The 24,327-nt window shown below is 34.2% G+C and overlaps 1 protein-coding gene across 1 annotated transcript in view; it reads left to right on the top strand.

Moving 5' to 3' along the window:
- TET2 (tet methylcytosine dioxygenase 2) overlaps nt 1-24,327 on the top strand; it is a 134,575-nt gene that overhangs the window by 92,271 nt on the left and 17,977 nt on the right. Inside the window, exons 4-7 of the mRNA XM_042935779.1 lie at nt 93-183; nt 1,584-1,677; nt 2,315-2,523; nt 22,267-22,417. Of these exons, the coding sequence (XP_042791713.1) occupies nt 93-183; nt 1,584-1,677; nt 2,315-2,523; nt 22,267-22,417 (545 nt within the window). The remainder of the gene's footprint in view (nt 1-92; nt 184-1,583; nt 1,678-2,314; nt 2,524-22,266; nt 22,418-24,327) is intronic.

Here is a 24,327-nt window from a genome sequence, read left to right as displayed (position 1 = left end):
TAATGTGCAGTTGGGGGATAAGCTTTGTGGATGTAGCCTTTATATTTAGTATAATTGAGGTCTAAAATAATAATCTTCTATTATCTCAACAGAGCAAATTATTGAAAAAGATGAAGGTCCTTTTTATACCCATCTAGGAGCAGGTCCTAATGTGGCAGCTATTAGAGAAATCATGGAAGAAAGGTAATTAACGCAAAGGCACAGGGCAGATTAACGTTTATCCTTTTGTATATGTCAGAATTTTTTCAGCTTTCACATACAAAGCAGTAAACAATTGTAAATTGAGTAATTATTAGTAGGCTTAGCTATTCCAGGGTTGCCAGCACTACACACTGTGCTATTCACCAGAGAGTCACAATATTTGACAGGACTAATAGTCTGCGAGCTGGCACAGGCTGCCCACTTGGAGATGGATGCCAGAAAACCCAGGCACGCACAAGAACCAGCCAGCCAGCCTGCCAGGCGCAAGGGTGCTGGCACCGGCTGCAAAGACAGGCCCCACTCTGGCTTTCCCACTTGATGATAAAGGGTCGCAGAAGAAACAGCGGGGAAATGTGACACAAGAAAGGAGCCGTTGAGTTAAATTCACCTAGAGCTGTAAACGAGTAGTTCCCTCTAGGGACGTTATCCCTTAGTATGAGCAGAGGGTAAGTGTGAGATGCTGAATAGAAAGAGAGAGGATTCTATTTATAGCTGCATTTTTTTTTTTTTTTACTGTTAATCACAGGTATGCAAGTATTTACCTGAATCTACACAGTTAGTCCTGCATGTAGAAGACTCTAATGAGTGAGATAATCAATGCAAAGAGAAACTTTCATATTGGTATCCCCAGCAGTGAGCTGTTACTGTGCTAGGGTGCCTTTCTTTAAGAGGTAGGCAGTGTTATCATTAAAATATATTAGGAGACGTTCTGGGCAGCAAGGACATGTTTTGTATCATTCTTGCCCAATTTACAAATTATTCGTTGCTAATTAGTATGTAGAAATTCACTAAATAATCATCTAGTAGCCTGGCAGATACCCTAAGTGCCTTTTGTTACTAGCAAGCAGTAAGTAGTGCCTTGGTCCTAAGGAAAAATATAATCTATTTCTAGAACTATCCTATATTTTCAAAATTGCTGAATGCCAGTGATTTGTGAACCATCTTTTTAAAAATGTTAGAGATTCTTTGAGGAACAGTTCTAACTAGAATCTATTGTGATTCCCCAAGTTTTAAACTAGCTAAATTTAGTAAAGGACAAAAACCAAATAGTAATATGTCTTAGAAGACTGAACTTAACAAACTTAAAAAAGTTTTGTGCTTTGTGAAATTATGTCTAAAAATAAGCTTTCCCATTATTTTCACCCAACATATAATTTCAAAATAGTTCATTACAATTATCCATATATTTTGATACTGAAGAAGTATAAAGCTTAAAGTCTGTTATCCAGTTTGCTTGGCTTAGACCTATTTTTTAAAAATAAACCATTCATTTCTCAGGATGTGGTCATAGAATAAAATTATGCTCAAATGTTCAGTATTTTGGTTGCCTCAGCTTCATTTGCTAATTTTATGTGTGTGTGTTTCTGTGGATTTCTTTTAAGGTTTGGACAGAAGGGTAAAGCTATTAGGATTGAAAGAGTCATCTATACTGGTAAAGAAGGCAAAAGTTCTCAGGGATGTCCTATTGCTAAATGGGTAAGTGTGACCTGATGAGGCCTTTGATCTTCAGTCGTGGGCATTTTGATTCATTAATCTAACTCTGAGAATTGGGTTACCCAGATCAAAGAGTCATTTATGCCGGTTGAAATGAACATTGCTTATATTTATTTTGTGTCATCTCTTAAAGAAAAGGCAGATTAGTTTTTAAGCCAGGTACAAACTGTATTTAATTGAAAGAATGTAATAGCGAAGACGAGGTCCATTCAATTTGCTAAAAAGTATGATTCTTCCTGGGATAGGAAGAAGTCACCCTTAATCCTTTAAATACCTTCCATTAATCTTTATGTTGTCATTTTTGAAAGCCTTGAACTTTGTGAAAAAAGACGACCATGTCTTCCATGTAGCTCTAGCTTTAATGTAGGGGGCATTGCCCCCCACTGTACTGGGCACAGTCTGCTAAACATTGCACGGTTTTGCATCCCGCCTAATTCTGACCCCACCGTATAGATGGCTAGCAAAAGGCAAGTTGCAGGAGCTGGCAAACATTGCCCTAATTGTGACCCAGACATGCAAAAATATACGTACATAAATCAATGCTCTCATCTGCCACAAGTGACCCTTGTTTTGTTTTGGTTGGGGTGGGGGTGTTGGGGTGGAATGGTGACCCACACAGGTGGTTCGCAGAAGCTGCAGCGAGGAGAAGCTACTATGTTTGGTGCGGGAGCGAGCTGGCCACACCTGTGAGGCGGCTGTGATTGTGATTCTCATCCTGGTGTGGGAAGGAATCCCACTGTCTCTGGCTGACAAACTCTACTCAGAGCTCACCGAAACGCTGAGGAAATATGGCACTCTCACCAATCGTCGGTGTGCCCTGAATGAAGAGTAAGTGATGCCTCCCTCTCTTTCCACTAAGCAAAACCTAATTATTGGTTTGTGGGAAGAGAGTTGAACCTGCATTTGTACATTTACTAAATGGGGATCGAAATGCCTGTTTCCCAGTCCTGCAGTAGGAAGTCGTATTTGCTAACACGGGTAATCCGAGGCGATTCCATGAATTATTTTGTACCTTCAGACAGTGTAGACATTTAGTTAGGAGCAGCTTGCTGCAAGTCTGAATGTCCGTACCCACATGAACTCAGTTGTGCCATAAATTTGAAAGTATCTGTGTGTCCACTTGGTGCATGTGACAGCCCTTTGTGTGGCTGGCAACCACATTAGTAAGTATTGACACCATTTCTGTGTTGCAGTAGCTGAAGCAGAAAGTAAGTTCGATGAGAAATTTTAGGATTCCCAGGTCAAGGACCTTAATGTAGCAAACGTGAAAATATAAGGCTTATAGAACTTCTGTAGAAACAGACTGATTCAGACTTCAGTTCAATCAAGTTTATCATTTTCACAATACCAATAAAAATTGCTTTCATTTTTACTGCTACTAAATAATCAAGAAATTAGTGGCTATTTATGCATTATTTTCCAGGAATATAAACATTTGGAACAGAGCCAGGGGTATGCAGTTAAATATATTTAGTGCATCCAAGGACTAGTATGTCTTTGTTTGTCAACCTTATCCAGTTTAGGAAGTTTAAATCTTCACTTGGAGAAAGCTTTATTTTTATTCTTCCTCTGCTATTCCTATATAACATTTTTTTAAAAAGAGTATGGGAGAATTCACAGTGCTACACTGAAATGCTACAGTGTAATTTTACTGACAGCTGGCTCTAAAATAACTTTTTAAAAATGTTTATTTGTTTATTTTGAGAGAGAGAAAAAGCACTAGCAGGGGAGGGGCAGAGAGAGAGAGAGAGAGAGAGAGAGAGAGAGGGAGAGAGAGAGAATCCCAGGCAGGATCCACACTCAGCGCGGAGCCCTACACAGGGCAATCTTCCAACCAACCCTGAGGTCATGACCTGAGCCGAAATCAAGAGTCTGACACTTAACCAACTGAGCCACCCACGCGCCCCAGTTCTAAAATTCTTTTTAATTTTGCATTTCTTCCTTTAGTCTCCGTTCCTCTGCGTTCACCAAACTGCAATATAGTTTACTGAATTTATAGAAATACTATGCCACTCATTGCAACATCCCATTGTAACCTCATTTGTTCCTTTGCTGACTATTATTCTGACTACTATAGCTTTACTAACATGGTTAGTAAATACTAACATGGATTCTCTCTCTGGGTCATGGGGGGTATGCAAATCAATTATAAATAATATGTCTAAGAAAGTTACTGTTCACATATCAAAGGTGGGGACGTGGCTTCCCGTGGTAGTTATGATCCAAAAATCTCATGTATGTGTGTGTGTTCCTCACTGCCATAAATCCACTTTTATAATTGATGTGTTGGAAAGTGGAAATCTGGTTCATAACATATGACTCATAAACCTATGATGGACAGCTTTATGTGTAAAATACTTTTCAGTTTACCCTAATTTCCCTTGCTCCTTCTTTAAAAGATGTATTTAAATGCCTTTAATCAAAGAAAATGAAGTTAAGGCACCTTGAGATGATGTCCCTGATAGCACTTTTCTCAGGAATTAACTATCTGCCTTGTTTTTTAAAGCAGACTTCCTTTTAGACTTGATGGCTTGAACTTCTAAACTACTGAGGAACTTCTTGTGAAAATAGCAGTGTTTTAATTTAAATTTCTTGAAGTTTCATGCAAACTATATTTCTTATTTTTTTGTAATTGATTTAATTTTCAGTTATTATATATCTGGTATTTTTCCCCTGAAGGCTTTTCTGTAATTTCTATAAATGCCATTGCCTGTCATGGAATCTGACATATAGAAAGAAATTCTGTCAAGAACTTTCCTAAATTGTATTATTTTGCATTTAAAATCCATGAACAGTAAAAGATTGGGCCAGGATCTAAGAAAAATTACAGTGTAAGTGGTCTAAATAAGAGGCGAGTACAAAACTATTGAAATATGTGTTTCGATGATTAAAACATTTTAAAGGCCAGTCTGCATACTTTTGCTTCTCTTTGTCTGGAATTCCATCATAAGGGTGAGTAATTATTTAGACTAAATTTTAGCTTGGGGCTAAGAGTGTTTAGAATAATTCTCAAAAAACAAAACAATGTACTTAACATACACAATTAAAACAGACACCAATGGCAATAGAGACTTCATTCAGATATAGCTTTTGAAGTTTCTAATACCCCATAAAATACATTTTATATTTGGCAGAAGTTAGAATTATGACTTTGCCAAAAACAGAGGATAATCTCAAATTGGGGCTGCTGACTCAGTTTAATATTCAAGGCTGTATGAATCTCGTCACCGAGTTCTTACAAATCCCAATGCCTACATGCACCATAACCAACCACTGTGAGTCCAGAAAAGAACTCTCAGAGCAATCTTTCAGTGGGAAAGTCAAAAATGGATTTTTACATTTCCTTTGAGATTAACCAGCTGTTTCTCCTTTAAAGATTTCCCTTTGAGATTTCCATTTTATGACTAAGCCTAACCAATATGTTTTTGGCAAGTTAAGAGTTGTGGGAGTGTCATTATAAGAAAGTCAAAGCCAGAAATGTGTTTTGCCATGCTGGGTGATGTTAAATGTTGTGTTTTTTTTTTTTTTTTTTTAAGCTAACTTTATATTATAAAAATTTTCAAACATGCATAAACGGAGGAGTGCAGTCTAATGAATCCCTGCGGACCCGTTACATAGCTTCAATACTTATCAACATTTTATCAATACTATTTCACATATTTCCCCTACACTTCCTACCCCCACTGCCACCCCGACAGTGTTTTAAAGCAAAACACAGATACCATCTCTAACAGTGTATATCTCTAACAGACAAGGATGTTTTTTATAAAACCTAGTTACACTGTCATTTTCATTCATCTCAAAATTGACAGTGATTCTTTAATATCTTTTCATGTCATGTTCAGACCATATTTAGATTCCTAATTGGATCTTTTTCAAAAAATAATAATAAAAAGCAAAACTATATTGCCAGCAAGAAAGCCCATACCTTGTATTTGATTGAGGCTTTTGAGTGGTACCAGTTCATGCCTATTGTCTTGCATATTTATGAATAAAACTTTCTATCACTTTCAAAAGTATCCCAGTTTGGAAGACAAATTATAGTTTCCATAAGCCTCTTTTTATTTATAATAGTTCCCCCTCTCTTTAGTGAATTTTTTTGTTAAAGAGACTATATAATTTGCTCTGTAAAATTTCCCACATTCTGGGTATGTAATTGCACATTTGTTTCATTCACCTTATCCCTCTATCCCAACTGTCTTTTGTGCATTGATATTAAGAGACTTAAAAAAGTTACGTATGTGTATATGTATGTATATATTGGCAAAAATGCTTTTGTAAGTGGTAATGAAATAATCTTAATTCTTCATATCCATCAGGAGGGTTAAATGTCTGCTTTGTTCCATTCTTAGTGATGTTAAGAGTGTTCAGTGAGTTCAGGAGTTGTCAGCTTGATTCGTCCATCCTAAAGTTTTCCCAGAAAACTTTCACCTAATGGTGTAGTGTATTGATTGAGGATCGTTGCTTGTTTCCATTATTTTTGTTTGAGTTTGCAAATTCACAAGTTTTTTATTTTTCAAAGTATAAATTTATGTATTACATTTGAATTTATTTTGCTAGTTTGTAAACTTGCATGAGGTTGAATATCTGATCTAATTTTTAGTTTAAAGTTTTATATTTCCTTTACAGTAGAAATCCAGATGGCAACTCAAAGGTTGAGAATGTTTTTAAAAATCTGTTACATAGATGAATATTTTTATTACAGTTGCTTTACTGATTTGTTGTTTAACCATGAGCCAAATTCTGAGTCATGTTAAAATGAAGCTGACAAATGCTAATTTTAATAATATTCTAATAATATAGAAATAAAAATGCCTTTTAGTAGCCATTTCATGTAGGAAATCATCTTGAAGTCACTCTACCTTGTTATGCAGAGATTTTTTTGAGATATAATTCACATACCATAAAAGTCACCATTGTATTTTATGTTTTATTTTTGAGACAGAGAGAAAGCACGAGCTGGGGAGGGGCAGAGAGAGAGGGAGACAGGAACCGAGATGGGCTCCATGCTGACAGCAGAGAATCTAATGCAGGTCTCGAACTCACAAGTAAGAGATCATGACCTGAGCTGAAGTCAGATGCTTAGCTAACTGAGCCACCCAGGCTCCCCTAAAATTCACTATTTTAAAGCTTAAAACTCAGTGGTTTAGTAATATACTAATATTGTATAATATTAGTAATACACTAATATTAGCAATATACTCATTTGTGTAATAATACACAAAGTTGTGCAACGTTTTCTTCACTCCCAAAAGAAAACCCTGTACCTATTAGGCAGTCAGTTCCCATTTTCCTCTTCCCTAAAATGGCAACTGCTAATCAGCTTTCTTTCTCTATAGATTTGCCTGTACTGGGCATTTTGTATTAATGGTATAGAATATTTCGCCTTTCTGCCTGGCCTCTTTCACTTAGCATAATGTTTTAAAGGTTCATCCATATCATAACATTAATCAGTGTTTTATTCCTTTTAGTAGATGAGTAATATTCCATTGTGCATGTGTGTGTGTGTGTGTGTGTGTGTGTGTGTGTGTGTGTGTGTATACATATCTCACATTTTCCTTATCCATTCATCAATTAATGGACATTTGTATTGTTTCCACTTTGGGGCTATTATGAATAATGCTCTGTGAACATCTGTGTACAAGTTTTTGTATGGACATAGGTTTTCAGTTCTCTTGCAGTGACATTGTTAGTCATATGGTTACTCTATGTTTAACTCTGTGAGGAAATGCCAAACTGTTTTCCAAAGGAGCTGTACCATTTTTCATTCCTGCCAGCAGTATGTCGAGGTTCCAGTGTCTTCGCATCCTCATCAAAACTAGTTATTGTATGTCTTTTTTTATTATAGCCTTCCCAGTGGGTGTGAAATGTATCTTGTCATTTTGATTTGCTTTTCCCAAATGACTAATGATGTTAGACATTATTTTATGTACTACTGGCTATTCATATGTCTTCTTTGGAACATGCCTACTTGATTCTTCACTCATTTTTAAGTTGAGTTCATATTTTTTGAGTTGCAAGAGTTCTCTATATATTCCAGATACTAGAACTCTAGCAAATATATGGCTTTCAGATATTTTCTTTTATTCTGTAGGGTGCCTCTTCACTTTTTTGATAATATCCTTGAAGCACAGGATTTTTCAAATTTGATAAAATCAAATGTATGTATTTTTTAATTGCCTGTACTTTTAGTGTCATATCTAAGAAGCCATTGCCTAATCCAAGGTCTTGGGGATTTACCTCTGTTTTCTTTACAGAGTACTATAGTTTTAGCTCTTACATTTAGCTTGTTGATCCCTGCTAAGTTAATTTTATGATGTAAGAGTCCAATACCATTCTTTTGCATATAGATCAGCACCATTTGTTGAGGAGACTGTTTTCTCCATTAAATGGTCTTGTCATTCTTGTTGAAAATTAATTGGCAAAAATGTATGGGATATTTTGGGACTCTTCTATTCCATTAATCTACCTACATTTCAGTCCTTTTGGCAATACAATACAGTGTTAATGACTGTAATTTGTAGTAAGTTTTGAAATTGGAATTCACCTGTTTTATCCATTCCCCCTACCACCTCCCCTCTGGCAACCACTCTCTCTGTATTTATGTTAAGTCCTCCAACTGTTTTACAAGATTTTTTTTTTTTTTTTTTTTTTTTTTGGCTACTCTGGATTCTTTTCATGTACTTGATAATTTTAGGATCACTTTTTCAATTTCCCCATATGGGATTTGACAGGGGTTCTGTTCAATCAGTAGACCACTATGAGGAGTATTGACAGCTTAACAGTATTAAGCCTTCCAATTGGTTAACAAAGGGATGTCTTTACATTTACTTAGGTATTTAATTTCTTTCAATGATGTTTTATAGTTTTCAGTATATAAGTCCTACATACTTTTGTTACATTTCTAAGTATTCTTTTTTTTAATTTTTTAAAAATATTTACTTATTTTTGAGACAGGGAGAGACAACATGAACGGGGGAGGGTCAGAGAGAGAGGGAGACATAGAATCTGAAACAGGCTCCAGTCTCTGAGCTGTCAGCACAGAGCCTGATGCGGGCTCGAACTCACGGACCGCGAGATCATGACCTGAGCCGAAGTCGGATGCCTAACCGACTGAGCCACCTAGGCACCCCTCTAAGTATTCTTTTTGATGGTATTTAAATGTAGTTATTTTGATTTCATTCTTGGATTGCTAGTCATATGGTGTTTCTAGTTTTATTTTTTTATTTAAATTTTTTTAATGTTTTATTCTTTTTTTTTTTTTGAGAGAGAGAGAAAGAGAAAGAGAGTGCGATTAGCGGAGGGGCAGAGAGAGAGGGAGACACAGAATCCGAAGCAGGCTCCAGGCTCTGAGCTGTCAGCACAGAGCCCGATGCCGGGCTCCAATTCATGAACCGCAAGATCATAACCTGAGCCAAAGTCAGACGTTTAACCAACTGAGCCACCCAGGTGCCCTTAATTTTTTGACAAACCTTCAAACTGTTTTCCATAGTGGTAGCACCAACTTATGTTCCCACCAACAGTGCAGGAGCACTCTCTTTTCTTGTACACATCCTCACCAACATTTGTTTGTCTTGTTGATGCTAACCATTCTGACTGGTATGAGGTGATATCTCATTGTGGTTCCGATTTGCATTCCTTGATGCCTGGTGATATTGAGCATCCTTTCAGGTATCTGTTGGCCATCTGTATGTCTTCTTTGGAAAAATATCTATTTAGGTCCTTTACCCAATTATTTATTTATTTATTTATTTATTTATTTATTTATTTATTTAGGTGTTGAGCTATAGAAGTTATTTATATATTTTGGATATTAACCCCTTATTGGATATGTCATTTGCAAATATCTTCTCCCATTCAGTAGGTTAACCTTTGTGTTTTATTGATGGTGTCCTTTGCTGTGCAAAACCTTTTTACTTTGATGTATTCCCAATAGTTTATTTTTGCTTTTATTTCCTTTGCCTGAGGAAACATATCTAGAAAAATGTTGCTAAGGCTGACGTCCAATAGATTGTTGCTTACTTTTTCTTCTAGGAGTTTTCAGGTTTCACATGTAGGTCCTCATCCATTTTGAGATTATTTTTGTGTATACTGTAAGAAAGCCATCCAGTTCATTATTTTGCCTGTTGATGTCCATTTTTCCCTATACCATTTTTTGAAAAGGCTGTCTTCTCCCACTGTATATTCTTGCCTCCTTTTTATAGATTAATTGACTGTGTACGGTTGGTTTTATTTCTGGGTTCTCTGTCCTGTTCCATTGATCTCTGTGGCTATTTTTTGTGCCATTACCATATTGTTTTGATTACTATAGCTCTGTAGCATATCTTGGAGTCTGGGATTATGATACCTCCAGCTTTCTTGTCAAGGTTGCTCTGGCTATGTGAGGTCTTTTGTGGTTCTATAAAAATTTTAGGATTATATGTTCTACTTATGTGAAAAATTCTATTGGTATTTTTGTAGGGATTGCTTTGAATCTATACATTGTTTTGGGTAGTATGGACATTTTAACAATATTAATTCTTCCAATTCATGAGCATGGTGTATCTTTCCATTTCTTTGTATTGTGGTCAATTTTTTTCATTAATGTCTTATAATTTTCAAAGTATAAGTCTTTCACCTCTTTGGTTAAATATATTCCTAGGTGTTTTATTCTTGTTGGGACAATTGTAAATGGGACTGTTTTTCTTAATTTCTCTTTCTGCTACTTTGTTATTAATGTATACAAACACAACACATTTCTGTATATTAATTTTATATCCTATAACCTTATTATTTGTTTGTTTTTTGGTAGATTCTTTTGGGTTTTCTCTGTATAGTATCATGTTACCTGGAAAAAGTGATCATTTCACTTCTTCCTTACAATTTGGATGTTTTGTTTTTTTTTTTTTTTTCTATTTTTCCTTGTCTGATTGCTGCAGCTAGGATATCCAGTACTATGTTGAATAAAAGAGGTGAGAGTGGACTTCTTTGTCTTGTTCCTGATCTGAGAGGGAAAACTCCCAGTTTTCCCCCATTGAGTATAATGTTAGCTGTGGATTTGTTATATATGGCCTTTATTATGTTGAGGTGTATTCCCATTAAACTCACTTGAGTTTTTATCTTGCATAGATGTTGTATTTGTCAAATTCTTTTTCAGCATGTATTGAGAGATCATATGGTTTTTATCCTTCTTGTTAATGTGATGTATCACATTGATTGATTTGTGAATATTGAACCACCCTTACATCGCTGGAATAAATCCCCCTTGATCATGCTGAGTAAACCTTTTAATATATTGTTGAATTCGGTTTGCTAATATTTTGTTGAGAAGTTTTGCATCTGTGTTCATTAGGTTTTCTTTTATTATGGTGTCTTTGTTTTTAATATTAGGGTAATGTAGGCCTCATAGAATGAATTTGGAAGCTTTCCTGCCTCTTATTTTTTGGAATAGTTTGAGAAGAATAAGTATTAACTCTTTAAATGTTTGCTGGAATTCACCTATGAAGCCACCTGGTCCTAGATTTTTGTTAGGAGTTTTATTACTGATTCAGATTTGTCACTATTCAGATTTGTCAGAAATTTGTTCCATTTCTTCCTGAGTTGGTTGTGGAAGATTATATGTTACTAGGAATTTATCCATTTCTTCTAGGTTTTCTAATTCATTAGCATATAATTTTTATAATACTCTCATAATTTTTTGTATTTCTGTGATGTCAGTTATTTCTCCTCCTTCATTTCTGTTTTTGAGTCCTCCTTTTGTTGATGAGTCTAGCTAATGATTTGTCAATTTTGTTTGTCTTTTCAAAGAATCAGTTGTTTCATTGATCTTATTTTTTAGTCTCTATTTCATTCATTTCAGCTCTAATCTTCATTATTTCTTCCTTATACTAGCTTTGGGATTTTTTTTCTTTTTCTAATTCCTTTAGGCATAAGGTTAGATTGTTTGAAATTTTTATTTCCTGAGGTAGGCTTGTAATATTATAAACTTCACTCTATGAACTGGTTTGTCTGTGTCCCAAAGATGTTGGACTGTTGTGTTTTAATTTTCATTTATCTCCACGTATTTTTTTATTTCCTCTTTGAGTTTCTTGTTAACGCTTTAGTTGTTTAGTAGCATGTTGTTTAGCTTCCACATGTTTGTGAGGTTTGTGTTTTTCTTCCAGTTTTTTTCTTGCAATTGATTTCCTGTTTCATATCATTGTTGTCAAAAGATGCTTAATATGATTTTAATCATCTTAAATTTATTTATATTTGTTTTCTGGCCTAATGTGATTTATCCTGGAAAATGTTCCATGTGCACTTGAAAAAAATGTTTATTCTGCTGTTTTTAGATGGAATGTTCTGTATATATCTGTTAGGTTCATCTGATCTAATGTGTCATTCAAAGCCATGTTTCCTTGTTGATATTCTGTCTGGAGGATCTATCCATTTATGTAAGTGGGGTATTACTAGTGTTGTATTACTGTCCGTTTCTCCCTTTATGTCTGTTTAATATTTGCTTTTCATATTTTGGTGCTCTTATGTTGGGTGCATAGATATTTATAACTGTTACATCCTCTTATTGGATTGATGCCTTTAACATTATGTAGTCCCTGGTCTCTTACTACTGTCTTCGTTTTAAAATCTATTTTGTCTAATATAAATATTGCTACTGCATTTTTTTTTTCTTTCCTGTTTGCATGGAGTATCTTTTTCCATCCTTTCACTTTCAGTTTATGTGAGTGTTTAGGTTTAAGTTCTTTTCTTGTAGACAGTATATGGATGGGTCTTGTTCTTCAGCCAGTCATCTCATATCTTTTGAATGGAGCATTTAGTTCATTTACATTCCAAGTCATTGTTGATAGGTATGTATTTAATGCTATTTTGTTAATGGTTTCTGGTATTTTTTGTAGGTCTCTATTCCTTTTTTCTTCTCTGGTTTTCTTCTCTTGTGGTTTGATGACTTGCTTTGATGTTATGCTTGGATTCCTTTTACTTTATTTTGTGTACCTATTATAAGTTTTTCATTTGTGGTTACCATTGGGTTCATATAGAACATCTTGTGTGTATAGCTGTGTGTATTGAGTTAATTGCACTTAAATTTGAACACACAAAAGCATGAAAATTTTGTGCTCCTTCCATATTTTGTGTATACAGTGTCATATTTTACATATTTTTATTTGTCCCTTGACTAATTTTTGTAGATACAATTGTTTCCTTCCCTAAATTAGGGAGGTTTATAGCTCTTATTTTTTTCAAATATGTTTTCTGCCCCCTTCTCTCCCTCATATCCTTCTGGGATCCCTATAATGTGAATGTTATTTTGCTTGATGATGTTGGAGAGTCTCAGGTTATTCTCATTTTTTAAATTATTTTTCCTTTTTGCTGTTCAGCTTGGTTGCTTTCCATCTCTTATATTCCAGATAACTGATCCATTCTTCTGCATCCTCTGACCTGCTGTGGATTCCCTCCAGGACATTTTTCATTTCAGATACTGAATACTTCAGCTAACACTGGTTATTTTTATACATTCTTTCTCTTTGTTGAAGTTCTGACTGAGTTCATTCACCTTTTTTTCAAGTCCAGTATCTATGGCCATTATTTTGATTTTTTTTATCAGGCATATTGCTTATCTCTGTTTCATTTAGCTCTTCATTTTCATTAAGTCTTCGTGCAACAATTAAGTTTTTATGTATTCATCTTGTATTCTGCAGACTTACAAATTTATTAGTACTAACTTTTTTGATAGATTCCTTAGGATTTACTACATACAAGATTATTTCATCTACACATACAGATAGTTTAATTTCTTCCTTTCCAATCTGAGTACCTTTATTTCTTTTTCTTGCCTAAATTTTCCTGGCTAGAACCTGCAGTAGAGGGGCGCCTGGGTGGCTCAGTCAGTTAAGCGTGCGACTTCAGCTCCGGTCACGATCTCGCGATCCGCGAGTTCGAGCCCCGCGTCGGGCTCTGGGCTGATGGCTCAGAGCCTGGAGCCTGCTTCCGATTCTGTGTCTCCCTCTCTCTCTGACCCTCCCCCGTTCATGCTGTGTCTCTCTCTGTCTCAAAAATAAATAAAAACGTTAAAAAAAAAAAAAAAAAAAAAAGAACCTGCAGTAGATATTGAATGGAATTGACAAGAGCAAACATTTTTGTCTTGTTCCTGATTTTAGGGGAAAAACTTTCAATTTTTCACTATTAAGTATTATGCTAGCTGTAGGTTTTGTGGAAGCTCTTTATCAGGTAGAGGATTTTTTTTTTCTATTCTAGTTATTTTTATTATGAAAAGATATTGTACTTTTTCTGCATCTACTAAGATGATCATGTGTTATATTGCTTTAATTTTTTGTACATTGGCCCAACATTGCATTTCTGAGATAAATCACAAATGACTATAATGTATAAATCTTTCATGTTGTTGAAATATGTTTGCTGGTATTTTGTTAGGATTCTTGCCTTTATATTAATGAATGATATTAGTATATTACATTCTTGGGGTGTCTTTGTTTTTGGTATCAGGTTAATACTGGATTCATAGAATGCATTGAAAAGTGTTCCCTCTTCTATTTTTTGGAAGAATTTGTAAAGGATTGAGGCTAATTCCTTAAGTGTTTGGTGGAATTCACCAGCAAAGTCATGTAGTTCTGGGTTTATCTTTGTTGGCAGGTTTATTATTGTTATTAACTCAGTCTTTATATTGGTTGTAGTTATATTTATATTCTCTCTTCCTGTTTGAGTCAGTTTCAGTAGTTTGTGTCTAAGAATATGTCCAATTCATCTGGGTTATCTACTTTGTTGATCTATCATTTTTATAGTATTACCTTATAATTTATAAGGTCAGTAGTAGTATCCTGTTTTTAATGCCTAATTTTGTAGTTTGGGTTTTCTCTTACTTTTCTTGTTTAGTCTGTGTAGTTTTCTCAGTTTTGTTGATCCTTCCAAAAAACTTTTGATTTCTTTGATTTTATCTATTTCTATTTTTTATTTCATTTTTATTTCTATGTCTCTATTTCTTATTTCATTAATTTCCACTCTAGTCTTTAGTATTTCCTTCATGCCATTTGCATTGTGTTTACTTTGCTCTTTTTCTGGATTTTTAAGGTAGAAGATTAGTTTACTGATTTCAGAACTTTTTAAATACAGGTATGTAAAGCTATAAATTTCCCTCTACTTCTGCTTTAGATGTATCCCATAAAGTTTAACTTTTTATTTTCATTTATTGCAGGGTATTTTCTAACTTCCCTTATGATTTTTTTAGTTAACTCACTGATTATTTAGGAGTGTGTCATACATACATATTGATTAATTACCCACCTTTGCTGCTTCTCCATTCATAATTTCACTACATTGATAACGAATACACTTTGCATGATTTTAATCATTTAAATTTAGGTAGCTTTGCTTTATGATCTGCCATATAGTCTGTCCTAGAGAATGTTCCATGCACATTTGAGAAGAATGTGTATTCTGCTGTTTGGTGAAGTGTACTCTAGATACTAGTTAACTTAGTTGACTTAGTGTTTTTGTTCCTCAGTTTTGTCTAGTTGTTATTATTCAGTACTCCACTTTCAACAGTAGATATATCTTTTTCCCTTTCATTCTGTCATTTTTTACTTTATTTATTTTGGTACCCTATTTTTAGGTTCATGTGTGTTTATAGTTGTTACATCTTTATGAACTGACCCTTTTATTATTATAAAATGTACTTGTTTTTGGTAATAATATTGTCTGAAATCCTACTTTGTTATTAGTATAGCTACTCCAGTTCTCTTTTAATCACTGTTTACATGATTTTTTCTATCCATTTATTTTCAGCCTATTTGTACCCTTAAACCAAGTCTCATAGATGGCAGATAGTTGAAATTCTCAATCCATTTTTCCAGTCTTTGCCTTTTAATTATATTATTTAAACCATATACAGTAAATGTAATTACTGTTGAAGTAGGATTTATTGTTTGCCAATTTATTATCAGTTTCTGTATGTCTTTTGTTTAACTCTTCTTCCATCACTGTCTTATTTTGTGTTTAATGGATATTTCTAGTGCAACATTTTAACTCCCTTGTCACTTTTATTATATTTTTTGGAGTTACATATTTAGTAGTTGTCTTGGGGATTTTAGTTAACATCTTATAACAATCTAATTTAGAGTAATACCAATTTAATTACACTGATATACAGAAACTTTGTTCCTATACAGCTCCAATCACCCCTTTACCTTTGTGCTGTTATTGTCATACAATTTTATGCATTGTATATACATTAACACAGATTTATAATTACTGCTTTATATGGTTGCCTTTACATCAGATAGAAAAAAGAGTTAAAAAACCATATGTATATAAGGTTGTTTCTATTTTCCTATGTGTTTACTTTTACTGGTGTTCTTTGTATTTTCATGTGGATTCAATTACTGTCTAGTGTTCTTTCCTGTCAGACTGAAGGACTCCATTTAAAATTTCTTGTAGAGTAGGGCTAATAGCAATAAACACTCTAATATTTGTCATGGAATACCTTAGTTTATTATTCACTTTTAAAGCATAGTTTTGATATATATAGAATTTCTTAGTTGATGATCTTTTTCTTGCAACATTTAAATATGTCATCCCAGCGCCTCTAGCCTCCATATGTCTTATGCATCATCAGCTGTTAATCTTATTGAAAATCTCTTGCATATGATGAGTTTTCTTGCTGCTTTCAAGATTCTTTACCTTTGGCTTTCAACAGTTTTATAATTATTCTAGGTGTGGAACAATTTTCATGCTACTTGGAATTAGCTGAGCTTCTTGAATGTATAGGTTAATGTTGTTCATCAAATTTGGGGAGTTTGGGCTATTATTTCTTCAGATAGTTTTCCTACTTCATACTCTCTTACTCTCCCTCATCTACTTTGTGGATGTTCATTATGAATATGTTGGTATGCTTGATAGTATCCCCATAGGTCTCAGATGTTCTGCTATTTTTACTTCATTCTTTTTTCTTTCTGTTTCTTGGACTGGATAATCTCAACTGACCTATTTTCAGCTTCTTTCCCCACTGCTTTTTCTCTCTCTTACTCAAGTCTACTGTTGAACCATTCTAATGGACCTTCTACTTTAAGTTATTTTACTTTCCAATTCCAGAATTCCCATTTTATTATTATAGTTTCTATTTCGTTTTATCTCATCTACTTGATAAAACATTGTTTTCCTACTTTTAGTTACTTTTTTAAAGTTTATTTATTTGAAAGAGGGGGGCAGAGAGAGAAAGAGTGGGGGATGGTCAGAGAGAGGGGTGAGGTTCAGGATTCCAACCAACAAACCATGAGATCATGATCCAAGCCTAAATCAAGAGTCAGACACTTAACGACCTGAACCACCCAGGCACCCCTACTTTTAATTTGTTAAGCATGGTTTCCTTCAGTTTTTTTGAACATACTTAAAATAACTCAAAGTCTTTGTTTAGTAGTCTTACATCTGAACTTCCTCATTGACAATTTCTATTAACTGCTTTCTTCCTCTGTATTGACCACACTTTGTTTCTTTGTATGTTTTATAATTGTTACAAACTGGACGTTTCGAATAATATAATGTGGTAATTTAGGAAATTAGATTCTCTGCCCTACCCAGGCTTTGTTATTGTTGTTAGTTTAGTGACTTTTCTGAACTATTTCAGTAAAATCTATATTATTTCCTCATGAGCAGCTGTGGAAATCTCTGCTTGGTTAGCTTAGTGGTCACCTAATGATTAGACAGAGATCCTTAGTTACCTAAAACCAGTAAGTCTTCCAGTCTTTACCACGGGAGTTCTGTATGTGTTTTGGAGCATGCCTTCAACAGTCAGCCAGGCAATTTACAACTCTGCCTTACCCCTTTATTCCCTGCTTGTGCAGAGCTTCAAGTTTAGTCAGTTTAGAGTTTATGTCTTTTGTGAGTGAACATACAATATGCATATGGCTTTCTGGCTTACCAGGAACATGTTGGCTTTTGAAAGCCTCCTATGGATATCTTCTTTCCAATATTTTAACTTTAAGCTTTTGAATTAGCCTTTTTTTTTTTTTTTTAAATGCCAACTGTTATCCACCACCTCAGGCAGTCACAGTGGTTAACAGTTACAAACACCTGCTGGGGAAAAGGCTGCACATACTAGGTGAACTCTAAGGTAAAATGAAGACAGCCTTGCTATTAGTGTCTTGTAGAGAACTACCAAATAGGTAAAATAATGACACTTTTCTGACAATGGGGCACTAGAGAATAGCTAACCTAATTCTGCCCCTTCCAGTGGTTGCCAGGCTGCTGATTTTTACTATAAATGTGAGTTGTTTTGAAGGTTACGACCTTCTTTAAGGTCTTTAAGGTAAAGTTACGACCTAACTTTACACTTCAAGGAAACTAATAAAGAAGAACAAACTAAGCCCAAAGTTAGCAGAAGGAAGGAAATAATAAGCGTCAGAGTGGAAATAAATGAAGTAGAGACTAAAAAGACAATGGAAAAGATGAATGAAACTAAGAGCTACTTTTTTGAAAATATAAACAAAATAATAAACCTTTACACTTACGAAGAAAAAGGAGGACTCAAAGAAATACAATTATAAATGAAAGAGAAGACATTTCAGGTGATACCACACAAATACAAAAGATTATAACTGAACACTATGAACAATTGTACACCCACAGGTTGGACAACCTAGAGGAAATTGCTAACTTCCTAAACACATACAACTTACCAAAACTGAATCATGAAGAAAAAGAAAATCTGAACAGACCAATTACTAGTAAGGATATTGAGCCAGTAATCAGAAACCTCACAACAAAGAAAAGTCCAGGATCAGATGGCCTCAATGGTGAATTCTACCAAACATTTGAAGATGAATTCACAGTCCTCAAACTCTTTCAGAAAGTTGAAGAAAAGGAATTATTTACAAACTCACTTTACAAGGCCAACATTACACTGATACCAAAACCAGACAAGGACACTACAAAAACAGAAAATGATCTGCCAGTATCCCTGATGAAAAGTTAAATGCAAAAACTCTCAACAGAATATTAGCAAACCAAGTCCAATAGTACATTAAAAGGATCATATACCGTAATCAAGTGGGATTTACTCCAGAAATGCAAGAATGGTTCAACATACCCAATCAATTCCACATTAACAAAATTAAGGATAAAAATTGTATAACCATCTCAAGAAGCACAGAAAACATGTTTGACAAAGTTCAACATCCTTTCATAATAAAAACTGAGTATAGAAGGAAAGTACCTCAACATAATAAAGACCACATATGAGGAAACCACAGTTAACATTATACTCAGTGATGAAAAGCTGAAAGGCTTTACTCTAAGATCAGGAATAAGACAAAAAAATGCCTACTGTCACCACTTTCATTCAATAAATTATTCGAAATACTAGCCAGAACAATCTGGCAAGAAAATAAAAGGCATCCAAATAAAGGATGAAGTAAAAGTATCACTATATGTAGAGGACATGATATTACAGATAGAAAATTCTAAAGACCTCATCAAAAAAACTGTTAGAACTAATAAACAAATTCAGTAAAGTTGTAGCATACATCAATATACAAAAATCAGTTGTGTTTCTATATACTAACAACGAACTAACAGAAAGAGAAATTAAGGAAACAATCACATTTACACAAGCATGAAAAAGAATAAAACACCTAGCAATAAATTTAAGCAAGGAGATGAAAAATCTGTGTACCGAAACCCCAAAAGATTGATGAAAGAAATCAAAAAAGACAAATAAATGGAAGGATAGCCTATGTTCATGGATTGGAAGAATCAATATTGTTAAAATGCCCATAGTACCCAAAACAATCTGTGGAATCAATGCATTCTCTATCAAAATTCCAATGGCATTTTTCATGGTAATTGAAAAACGAATCCTAAATTTATAGGGAATCACAAATGACCCCAAATGGTCAAAGCAGTCTTGAGAATGAAAAGCAAAGCTGGAGCCATTATACTTTCTGATTTCAAACTATATTGCAGAGCTATATTAATTAAACAGTATGGTACTGGCATCAAAACAAACACTTTAATCAATGGAACCGAATTCAAAGCCAACAAATACATGTATGAAAATATGGTCAATTAATTTTTTTAATGAAACCAAGACTATACAATGGGAGAAGGATCATTCTTCAATAAGTGCTATTGGGGAAAGTGGATATCACACACAGAAGAATTAAACTGGACCTCTCCTACACTGTACACAAAAATCAACTCAAAATGGATTAAAGTTTTGAACAGAAGACCTGAAACTGTAAAACTCCCAGGGGAAAAAAAAAAAAACATAGGGGTAAACTTCTTGGAATTGATCTTGACAGTGGTTTTTTGCATTTAACAACAACAGCAAAGGCAACAAAAGCAAAGTAAGAGTGACTACAGCAAACCAAAAAGCTGAACAGTAGAGGAAACCATCAACAAAATGAAGAAGCAGTTTATGGAATGGGAGAAAATGTTTTCAAACCAGACACCCAGAAAGAGATTAATATCCAAGTATGCAAAGAACCTATACAACTCAATAGCAAAAAAGCAAACCAATTAAATTGGGCAAAGGACCTGAATAGACATTTTTACCGAGAATGCGTACAAATGGCAAACAGGTACATGAAAATGTGCTCAACATCACTAATCATTGGGGAGATACAAATAAAAACTATGAGATATCAACTGACACCTGTTGGGATGTTTATTACCAAAAAGATAAGAATGCTAGCAAGAATGTGGAGAAAAGGAATCCTTGTATACTGTTAATGAGAGCATAAACTGGTACACTATGGAAAACAGTATGGAGATTCTTCAAAAAATTAACAATAGAACTACCACTTCTATTATGACCCAGCAACCCCCCTTCTGAGTATATATCCAAAGGAAATGAAATCATTATCTCAAAGAGATTATGCACTTCAGTGTTCATTGCAGCATTATCTGCACTAAAAAATATGTAGAGACAACCTAAGAGTCCACCAATGGGTGAGTGGATAAAGATGATCTGGTATGGAGAAAGAGGGAGAGGGGAAAGAAAGGAAGGGAAGGAGAGGGGCAGGAAAGGAGGGAAGGAGGGGGAGGGGAGAGGAGAGGGGAGGGGAGGGAAAGAGAAAGGTATTATTCAGTCTTAAAAAAGGAGGGAATCTTGTGATTTGTAACAAGATGGATAAATCTGGAAGACATTATACTAAGTGAACTAAGCGAAGCAGAGAAAGACAAATACTACATGATGTTACTTCTGTGTGGAATCAAAAAGAAACAAACCAAAAAGTAGAACTCTGAAACAGAGTAGAAAAGTGGTTGTGGGGACAGGGGAAATAGGGAAAGGTTGATAAAAGGGTACAGTCTTTCAGTTATAAAATGAATCAGGTCTAAGGATCTAATGTGTAGTATGGGGACTATAGTTGATAATACTGTATTGTATAATTGGAATTTGCTAAAAGAATATAACTTAAATGTTCTTTACCAAAAAAAGGGGAGTTAAATATGTGAGGTAATAGATATATTAACTACTCAGTGGGCAAATCCTTTCACAATGCACACATACATCAAATCACTTTGTACACTTTCAATATCTTAACTATTTGTCAATTATACCTCAAAAAATCTGGAAAAAATAATTGAATAATAAATACTAATAACAATAATCATAATAGAATACTAGTTTTCATAGTAGGTTGTTTCATCATTTTTTATTTCTTTGGTTTTTTGTTTTTGGTTTCTTTGCTGAATTTGTCTGCTTATGTTTCTTAGGATATATCTGGCTTAGGCTCTAAAGTCATAATACTGTATTTTAGCCAAAAACTGGAAAGTATTCAAGTGCCTATTAATGGTACAATGGTTAATTTGTGAAATATTTATACAATGGAAAATTGCACTCAATGAATAAACACATGAAAAAGTACAACTATATGCAATGATATGGATATCCCAAACATAATGTTGAACAAAAATAACAAGACACAAATAAGCTTATACTATCTAATTGTGTGTATGTGTGTACCTGTGTATAGAGTTTTACCCATTTTTATACTACATTTATAAATAAAAATAAACATGGTATTCTGTATAAATAAAAACAAAAATATGCTATATAGTATATATATGAGTAAGCAAAAATGTGTGTGTGTATATATACATACATATATATACATATACATACTATAGTATAAAAATATGCAAAACTGCACATACATATACATCCCCATATATATATACAGTACACTGTATACAGAATGAAATTGGCACAACTAATCTCTTCTGATAGAAATTATTATTACAGCTTACTGGGCATATTAGGAGATTGTGGAGTGCCAGTATATGTTTGTTTCTTACTTTGAGTGCTACTTACTTGAGTATGTTTTATTTGTGAGCATTTGCAAGCTGTAAAATTATGTGTAATTTTCTGTGTGATATGTTAAAATAAAGAGTCATTTAAATTGTGTTTCAAAATCAATTAAAATAGTTATTTTCTGATGTGGTTATGGCAGGCTTAATTAATAGAGTTAAACTTCTTTTAAAACTAATTTTTATTCATTTTTGCATGCAGACATCCAAAATACAAGATTGGTAGCCTACATAAATGTTATTGATAGCTATGAACTTGGTCCTTTGATCCCTCAGGAGAACCTGTGCCTGTCAAGGGCTGGACCCCGAGACCTGTGGTGCCTCATTTTCTTTTGGTTGTTCGTGGAGTATGTACTACAATGGATGTAAGTTTGCCAGAAGCAAGATCCCAAGAAAATTTAAGCTGCTTGGGGATGACCCAAAAGAGGTTTGTGTACTTCCTGATATATAATCTGTATTTTTCATGGAGAATTGATGAGTACAGATGAAGTGAACAGTATGACATACTCAGTTAAACTCTCATTAACATAGAGAATTTCACCTCTGAGGTAAATCAAAATTTACGCTAAATTGTAGATACACATTATAATATTTGATAAAGTTAGCATAATAACAACCATGTGATACCAAAGTAGTAAAATTTGAGCAAAATAAACTCTTAATACCTATGGTCTTCTATACTTATCTTTCATGTTAATTCTAGAGTTTTAAATAACTGTCACTTTGGTATTAAAACTAAATGTTAACATTTCATTGTTACAACTTTCATCTTTCAAACCTGAATTTAAAAAGTCATATTCATCACTGCCACGTTCAGTAAAGACCATTTCTAATCACATTTTCATACCCTGAGATTTGATAGCTTAAAGTTATAATGAATGCACTCAAGAAACTAAAAAATATTTAGATTTTAATATAAATGTAATTGAAATTATATATTTCTCTTGGGGTACCTAGATGGCTCAGTCAGTTAAGCATCCGACTTCAGTTCAGGTCATGATCTCACGGTTCATGACTTCAAACGCCGCATTGTGCTCTGTGCTGACAGCTCGGAGCCTGGAGCCTGTTTCGGATTCTGTGTCTCCCTCTCTCTGCCCCTCCCCTGCTTACATTCTGTGTCTCTCTCTCAAAAATAAACAAACATTAAAAAAATTTTTTTTAAAGAATTTATATATTTCTCAAGTATAACTTACACATGGGTCTCAAATATAACAACTTTTGGGTAGCTTCTAGAGTTTGCTCATTGAATAATCCAAAAACTTCAGTATGTTTACATTTAGATATGACCAAATTTTTACTGACTCTCTGAACCTTACAATTATCTTACAAAGATTAAATGCAATTGAAATATATAGTTATACTATGCATACTATAGTATTGATATGTCCCTCTAAATGAAAACTTTGTCGCTTTATTATTTGTGACTATAATAGTAAGTGGAAATTTAATAAAGTGCAAAAACTCTTGAAATCATGATGTAATTTTCTTCACAGGATTTTATATATATTATATATATAAACGTGTGTGTGTGTGTGTATGTATATATAAAGTTTATTTATTTTGAGGGAGAGTGTGCGCACAAGTGGGGGAGGGAGAGAGAGAGAGAATGCCATGCAGGCTCTGCACTGCCAGCAAGGAGCCAGATGTGGGGCTCAAACTCACACTGTGAAGTCATGACCTGAGCTGAAGTCGAAAGCTTAATTGACTAAGCCACCCAAGCACCCCCACAGGATTATATTTTTAATAAACTTTATTAAATGGGCTACATGTCATCAGCCACTTTAATTTCCCACACTGGAGAGCTTTTTTTTTTACTTATATTTTATAAAAGTTTATCACTTTCACCAGATTTAATATAAAGCAAATCCTGGAGATGGATAGGCACATCCTCCCTCAGGGCGGTAGGAGAGCCTGGCTTAGAAACCTCCTCACCTTCTAAAATACAAATTAGTATATCTCTGCCAGGTAGTTACATCAACATTCTTAGAGAAATAATCACTATGAAATGAGAACCTCTAAGGATGAATGGAATAACTGAGTATCATCGCCTCTCATTTTATAAGCATATTACCTGGAAAATCTGTTCTTTGTAGGGAGGAGGAGCAACTGAACATTCCTCCTTTCAAGTAAACTTTACAAAGTTCTTCAAATATACCACAATCTACTTCTGAGAGTTTTATCCGTATTTGAAGCATCTAGTAATTTTTTGTTCAATGGAAAGATCTTTTCAAATTTTGAACTTTTTAATATAAGCACTTAAAAATATAAAGAGAGCCAAACAAATCTTTCCAATGGTTTATCTTCCTTGGCAGCTAATTGGAGGAGTAGAGAATGTGA

This window comes from Panthera leo, chromosome B1, assembly GCF_018350215.1.
Source record: "Panthera leo isolate Ple1 chromosome B1, P.leo_Ple1_pat1.1, whole genome shotgun sequence".
Classification (NCBI taxonomy): Eukaryota; Metazoa; Chordata; class Mammalia; order Carnivora; family Felidae; genus Panthera; species Panthera leo.
The sequence above is the reverse complement of the archived record's forward strand: the minus strand, read 5'-3'. Positions and strand labels throughout refer to the sequence as shown.